General features: G+C 64.9%; 1 protein-coding gene across 1 annotated transcript; it reads left to right on the plus strand.

Annotated features, from left to right (window-relative positions):
* The first annotated feature begins 232 nt into the window (after window positions 1-232).
* LOC116455822 (rho GTPase-activating protein 27-like) lies at window positions 233-6,137 on the plus strand. The gene is given in 6 exon segments (XM_032134106.1): window positions 233-776; window positions 778-1,141; window positions 4,266-4,712; window positions 5,413-5,628; window positions 5,959-6,044; window positions 6,125-6,137. Coding segments are annotated over 6 exon segments (1,479 nt in total). The 5' UTR covers window positions 233-423.
* Window positions 6,138-7,491: the final 1,354 nt, after the last annotated feature.

Raw genomic sequence — 7,491 nt, forward strand, 5'->3', positions numbered from 1 at the left:
GTGCTGCAGCCGGGGGCCGGGCACCACCCCGCCGCGGAGCCCGGCCCCGTCTCTCGTCGAGGCGGCGGCGGAAACCGGGCGAGTCGGGACCAGCCCGGCGCGGGCACGAGCGGCACCCGCGGGCGCGCACCCGCCTCAGCGCCGGCCGCAGGTGAGAGCGGGGCCCGGGGGCCCGGGGCTTCGGGGGCTCAGCAGCTTGGGGCTCAGCGGCTTTGGGGTCTCGGGCATGGTGGTAAGGATGGTGGCGGTGACCCCAGGGCTGTTCCAGCAGGTTCGGGCGGTTTGCGGAGCTGCCGCATAGGGCTGGAGCTCAGCGGGGACCCCGAGGGAGCTGAGCTGGGGGGTCCTCGCCCCAGGACGGGTTGGGCGCTGCCGTCACCTTTTCCCTGCCCCGTGTCCCGCAGGCGGAGGCGCCGGGAGGCCATGGAGGCGGCGGGGCCGGCGGAGGAGGCGCTGGTGCTGGTGGAGTACGGCTTCGAGTACCGCGCCAAGGACGGCACCTTGGTGTCCATCAAACCCAACGAGCGCTATGTCCTGCTCAAACGCACCAACCCGCACTGGTGGCACGTCCGCAGGAGCGGGGACGCCCGACCCTTCTACATCCCGGCCCAGTACGTCAAGGAGCTGCCACCCATCGCCGCCCCAGCCCCGCTTGACCCCCCGCCACCAGGACCTGCTGCGACAGAGCCGGCCACGCTCGTCCCTCAGCCCCCGCCAGCCTACGAGTATCGGTTCATCGGCGCCGCCGAGCCGGGCGAGCCGGCAGGAGGGTGCCCCGGTGCCCCGCAGGGACTCGATGCTCCAGAGGGACTCGGTGCCCAGGAGGGACTCGGTGTTTCAGAGGGACTCGGTGCCCAGGAGGGACTCGGTGCCCAGGAGGGACTCACCGCCATCACTCAGCTCTTTTCGGGTCCTCCAGGGGCTGACCCCGCACCCCGCTGAGCCTGTGAGACCTTCGCAGTCCCTGGATGACCTGGCGCGGGTGACACCAGCACCACGCGGTGCCACTGCCATGGGGGCACGGGGGGACCCCCCAGGACACGCTCGCCCGCTCGGGAAGAGCCGCTCCGAGACCCTCTGCGCCTCCGGCAAGGACAGGGACGTGGCCAGGAGGCGGCCGGGGGCCGGCCCCGCGGCTCAGGTACGGTGACATCCCCACTGCTGTCCCCAGAAGCTGCGCTGGGGGGGGGGGAGTAGCGGGTAGGGGTGTTGAGCCTGAGCCCCTCGGCTGATTCAGTGGCCGTGTTCCCCCACTGAGACCTCCAGCACAGGGTGAGGTGACACCCTGGCACCGCAGCCACCGCTGGGACCCCCCAAGTCCCCCCACCGAGCTGACCCCGTGGGACAAACCTGCATGTGACCCCCCCGTACGGGTTTACCAGAATTGACCGTCTCGGGGCTGTGAGTGACCGCCTGCACTGGGGCCCCCCCGCACACTCTTCACCCTCAGCCCCCTGCCCCGTGCCTCAGTTCCCCCCTCATGGGCACCCCTGGGCTCTCCCAGCCCCAGAGCCCCGTGGTCCCCGGGACAGGGGGACTCGGTGCCACCCAGAGGGGCTTTGGGGTGTCCCCCTCAGGTTCCCGGAGCGTTCCGGGATCAGAGGAGGCAGAAAGGGGTTAACAGGCGCGGCAGCTCCTCCCTGCCGGGGCGGGTGCCTCACCTGGGCGCAGCACCCAGGGACCGAGGTGGGTGCTGGGTGCACCCCGGCACAGCCCAGCGCCCCGACACCCCAAAGCCACGCTCACCCCACACCAGTAAGTAGCAAAGGGCCCTGCCCAGAGCCCCCTGGGCTGCCCCTCCCCCGGGGTCACCCGAGGGTGGGGCTCCCCCCCGGCTGCTCACCTGCCGCCAACACGGGCTGGGGTACACGGGGTGAGACAGTGACGGCACAGGGGTGGGTCCCACGACCTTGTCCCCTCCTCACTTGTCCCCGAGCACCTCACTTTGGAGTAACCCCAAGCACCTGGAGCACCCCAAGTCTGAGTGTCCTCCACTTCTAGGGGGGCTGGAGGGATTGTGCCACCTGGGGGAGTTGCTGGAGGAAATGGGGTGTTGGTGGTGGGGGGCTATGTTTTACACCCCATTTTCACCCCATTTCCCCCCATTTCCCACCCAATTTTTACCCCATTTTACACCTTGTGCCCCCAGCTGTGCCCTTTGCACACCCAAAGCCTCCGACCCCCCTCTGGGGGTGAGCCAGCATAGTCCCCCCCGAGTGCCACTACGGGGGCATTCCCCTTCCCTGCCCAAATCCAACCGGTGCCAAAACCATCCGGCATCGGGCATGGCAGGACCATGATCCTGCCACCATGTGCACCCGCCGGGATGGGATGGGATGGAACGATCCCGGTGTTGCGGGGACACAGCAGCCCCAGATCAGCCTTCGGTGGAGCAATGTGACACCAGACGGGGCACCCAAAATTTTCGGGGATCATCCCAGTGCAATTCCTGCTTGCCTGACCTTGGCTTTGCCGGAGGGGATGGCGAGTGGAAGGTTGTGGGGGACGGGTGACAACAACCCCCAGAGAAGCCAATTCCGCCCTGGGCGTCTCTTCCGCTCCCCAAACCCGGCAGGAAGCGGCGGGTGCAGGGCCCGGCTCAGGGCGCCAGCGGTGTTACCGGAGCCTCTCGGTGTCCCCACGGCTGTCCCCACCCCGGTGCCCCCAGTGCTGCCCCAGTGTCACCGCGATGGGTGACCGGGCGCCGGGGGGTCCGCAGCGGGCCCGGAGCAGGGTGCTGCAGCTGCTGCACTTGGGGAAGGTAGGCAGCACCCGAGGGTGCACCCAGCCGGGGGACAGGGGGGTGTTTTGGGGTCAGCCCTCCCCATGCTTCCCCTTGGGTTTCCCTGGGGGTTTATGGGCACCGGCGGGTGTCACCATGCCCATCCCAAAGCAGGGAGGGGTACCCGGCCCCCCCAGGGATGAGAACCACCCCAGGGATGCACCCATGGGGAGGAGAGAGGTGCTGGGGGGCTCCGTGCCAGGGATCCCCCATTGCCACCCCCATGTCCCTCATCCCCAGGAGGAGGGTGACCCCCCCCCAGTGGCTTCTGGCCCTGCTCACCATGGGGGGGTCGTGGGGTGATGGGGGGGAGGATGAGGGGGTTTCATCGAGCTGCTGTCCCCCTCTGATCCAGGGTGTCCCCAAGGACACTGCACCCGCTGTCACCTCCTTCAGGGTGATGGGCAGGGCTGGAGCTGGGACCTTTGTCCCCACAGCCATTAGTGAGAGACTCAGGCTGTAAAACTGGGGAGATCAAAGGGTGCCAGGAGGGGGTTCCCTGCTGGCAGCACCCTCCTGGTCCCAGGGGACACATCCCCCACCCCAAGCAGCCCCACAGTGGGGAGTCAGCCAGGCTGGTGCTGGGGATGTTATTTTGGGATACAGTGGTGGGACTGTCTGGTTCAGCATCCGGCTCTGAGGGGGAGGCCAGGGCTGTGGGTGCTGGAAGTGTCCCAGGGCACAGGTGATGAGGATGCAGGTAATGTGGGTGCTGGTATCGGTGATGTGGGGCAGGAGGTGTCCTGGGGGCTGGTGTTGAGGGTGCTGGGGTGCAAGCGTGGGTGAGATGAGTGTGAGTTTTGGGGTGCTTGTGCTGGGGAGGTGGGAGCAGAGTCTGGGGGTGCAGGGGACGATCAGGCTGGAGGTCTTGGGGCCGCAGATATCAGTGCAGAGGTTGTGGGTGTTCATGGTTTGGGTGCCAATGATGTGGGTGCTGCACACAGCAGGTGATGCAGGTACCAGTGATGTGGCTGTGGATGGTGCAGGTGGTGCATGAGTGGGTACCCATGACACGGCTGTTGATGATGTGGGTGACATGGGTACCAGTGATGGCAGTGCTGATGATGTGGGTGCTGCTGCTGCAGGTGCTGATGATGCAGTGACACGGGCACCGGCGGTGCGGGTGCTGCTGCAGGTGCTGCCCGCAGTGGGTGATGCAGGTGCCAGTGACGTGGTGCTGGCTGTGAGGGTGCCGCCAGCACAGGTGACACGGACAGCAGTGACACAGGTGCTGGCACTGGGACACCGATGTCTCTCCATGGCCAGTGGGTGCTCCCTGCCCCACTCTGGGTGCTGTGGGTGCCCCTCTCCACCTCCTAGCCACCTACACCCCATCGTCAGCACCTCCTGCCCCATGCTCTGGGGGGCCCGGGCAGGGGGGTGACCCAGCAGCCAGGGCAGGATCCGGCTCCTCAGCCCCTCACCCAGCTGCCACTGACACCACAGTGGGGACATCCCAGGAACACCGTCCCAGCTGCCGTAGTGACACATCCGTGTCCCCCCAGGCAAGGAGTCAGAGGAGACACCCGATCCCATCTACCTCAACATCCAGGAGCTGCGGGAAGAGGCCGCAGCCGCCAGCTCGGCCCCAGAGGAGCCCGGCGGCTCCGTGTCGGACTGGGAAACCCACACGGACACGGACAGTGGACATTTGTTTTATTATAACCCGGTGACGGGCGAGACCACGTGGGATTGTCCCTTTGGGCAGGCGGCCGATGGAGTGAGTCCCGCCGCCTCTCCCGCCTCCTCACTCGCACACAGCCCGGAGCTTCCCGAGTGGGAACAGCACGTGGACCAAGGAAGCGGACAGACTTTTTTCTATAATTCGGTGACAGGTGAGACGTCGTGGGACCCCCCCACTGCGGGAGACACAGGCAGCCCCCGGGAGATGCACCCTGGGGGGACGCGGTACGGCCCCATGGAGCAGAGGGTGAGCACCCAGCGAGGCGCGGGGATGGGCTTGGGATGGGGGGAGACAGGGATGGGAATGGAGATGAAAAAGGGATGGGATGAAAACGGAGACAGAGGCAGAGATCGGGATTGAGAAAGGGATGGGAGATGCAGTGGAAATGGAGACTGAGATGGAGATGGAAACGGAGACAGATGGGAAAGGAGATGAAGACAGATGAAGATGGACAAGGGTATGGATACAGGGGTAGGAAGGGATGAGAATGCAGATGGAAACGGGTGGGATGAAAATGGAGGCAGAGATGAAGATTGAGAAAGGATGGGAGATGCAATGGAGATGAAGATGGAGACAAAGGTGGAGATGGGAATGGAGATGAAGACAGAAGAAGACTGAGATGGGAACAGATCCAGGGATGTAAAAAGAGAGGGGAATGGAGATGGAAACAGGGATGGGATGGGATGGAGATGGAGACAGGGATGAAGCTGGAGATGGGAGACAGGGATGGGAATGGAGATGAAGGTGCAGATGGAGATGGGAATGGATACTGGGATTGAGATGGAGATAGAAACAGGAATGGGAATGGAGATGGAGACAAGGATTGAGATGGAATGGGAATGGAGATGGAGATGATGGAGATGGGGCAGCCCCCACCTGGGCAAGCCACACAGGGATGCAGGTCTCTTGGTAGGGCACAAGATCTTGACCAGTCTCTTCTCTCCAGCCACCCACTCCAGAAACGGATTATCCCGACCTGTCTCCAGATGAGCTGGAGTGTTATCCCGAGGAAGACTATTCACCCGTGGGCTCCTATGATCAGGGGGCCTCTCTCTGCCTGTCCCCGAGGCGCCCTGAGGAGCTGGGCTCACCTCCAGGCTGGTATGGGCACAGCCACCCCGAGGGAATCGTGTTCTACCCCGAGCACTTCGCCCCTGACACGGTACGGGATAGGGATGGGAAAGGATGGGAACAGGGATTGGGACAGGACTGAGGATGGGCATGGGGACAGGGAAAGGGACAGGGAATGGAAGAGGAATGAGCACAGGGATAGGAACTGGGATAGGGACAGGGATGGGTTATGGACAAGGACAGGGACAGCAATGGGGATGGGGACAGGGCCAAAGATGCAGACAGGGGTAACTGCCAGGGATAAACGTCCTCACAAGCCCCCGGAGCAGGGGCTGCAGGGGCTCTGGGGTGCCGTGGGTGCACAGCACAGCCCCCTCCTGGCAGGGGCACCTTGGGCCTCACCTGACCCCTCCCTGCCCAGGTGCCATCGGGCGCCGCCATGAGCGGGCCAGCAGCGGCTCCAGCCAGGACAGCGGGCTCTTGGCCTGGCACGCCACCGGGTCACCGGCAGCGGGCACCAAGGAGGAAAGGTGAGCACGCAGCGAGGGGCACCCAGCCTGCCCCCACCCTGGCACCGGGGAGAGCAGGGGGCAAATTTGACACCCCCACCTTTACTTTCCAGTTTAAAAGCCTCGAAAAAGCTGGGGTGCTCAACCGGACCAAGACGCTGGACAGAGGGAAGCGGCTCCGGTAAGAACATCCCGGTGTCCCCTGCAACTGGCGACAGGAGTCCAGCAGGGTGGAGGGGCTGTGCTATCCCACTGTATGACCCCTGCTCTGCTCCCCAGGAAGAACTGGAGCTCCTCCTGGACAGTGCTGGAAGGGGGAATCCTCACCTTCTTCAAGGATTCCAAGCACTCAGCTGCCAGCGCCTTGGTGAGAGCCCCAATGGCCTCGGGGCAGGGCAGCTCCTGTGGGGTGGGACCAGAACCCATGGGACTGGGACCAGAACCCATGGGACTGGGACAGAACCCATGGGACAGGGCCAGAACCCATGGGACTGGGCCAGAACCCCTGGGACTGGGACAGAACCCATGGGACAGGGCCAGAACCCATGGGACTGGGCAAGGACTCACAGGATGTGGCCAACACTTGTAGGACAGGGACAGGCACCCATGGGGAACATGGCACTGGCCTCACCTCTGGGGTGGGGGTTCAGGGCTCTGTCTAGGGAGTGCAGGAGCTCTTAGGGGAGGGGGACCATGGCCAGCACCCACAGAATGCAGCCAGCATCCACAGGATAGGACCAACATCTGTAGGACAGGGCAAGGATCCACAGGATGGGGTCGAAGCCTGCGGGATGGAACCAGCACCCATAGGATGAGGCCAACATCCAGGGCACAGGGCCAGCACCCATGAAACAGGACCGCTGGCACTGTGAGGGGATCAGCACTTGAAGGATGGGACCAGGACCCCAGGCCGGGGCAGGTGCCATGCACAGGGACCCCTGGCACTGGGACATGTCCCCTCGCCCCCCCGCACACACACACACGCTCTCCCCACAGGGTGCCAGTTGTGGGGCACCTGGAGCTGGTGGGAGCCAGCAGGAGGAAGCAGTGCCAGCCCCAGTCCCCCCCCGGCCCAGTTCCCCCTCCAGTGCCCAGCAGCCACCGGATGCAGAAGTTGTCGTGGGTCTTGCAACACCCTGCGGTGACAGCAGAGAAGGGGGAGACAGGGGACCCACAGCTGGGGGAGACGCAGTGCTGGCCTCACCTCGGGGGTCCAGGGCTCTGTCTGGGGTGCAGAGGCTCTTGGGGGAGGGGGCCGTGGCCAAAGTACCCTGAAACCCAGGGCACGAGGAGAACCAGTGGGTCTGATGCTCTCCCCCTCCAAAATCCCCTCCTTGGGGGCAACCACTCTCTCCCTTCCCGCAGTGTCACTGAGAGGGACCCCAAAGCTGGAGCCCCCCGGGGTCCCTGGGAAAGGCTGGGAATGTCCCTTGAGGTGATGGCAG

Source organism: Corvus moneduloides, chromosome 26 (genome assembly GCF_009650955.1).
Source record: "Corvus moneduloides isolate bCorMon1 chromosome 26, bCorMon1.pri, whole genome shotgun sequence".
NCBI classification, from domain to species: domain Eukaryota; kingdom Metazoa; phylum Chordata; class Aves; order Passeriformes; family Corvidae; genus Corvus; species Corvus moneduloides.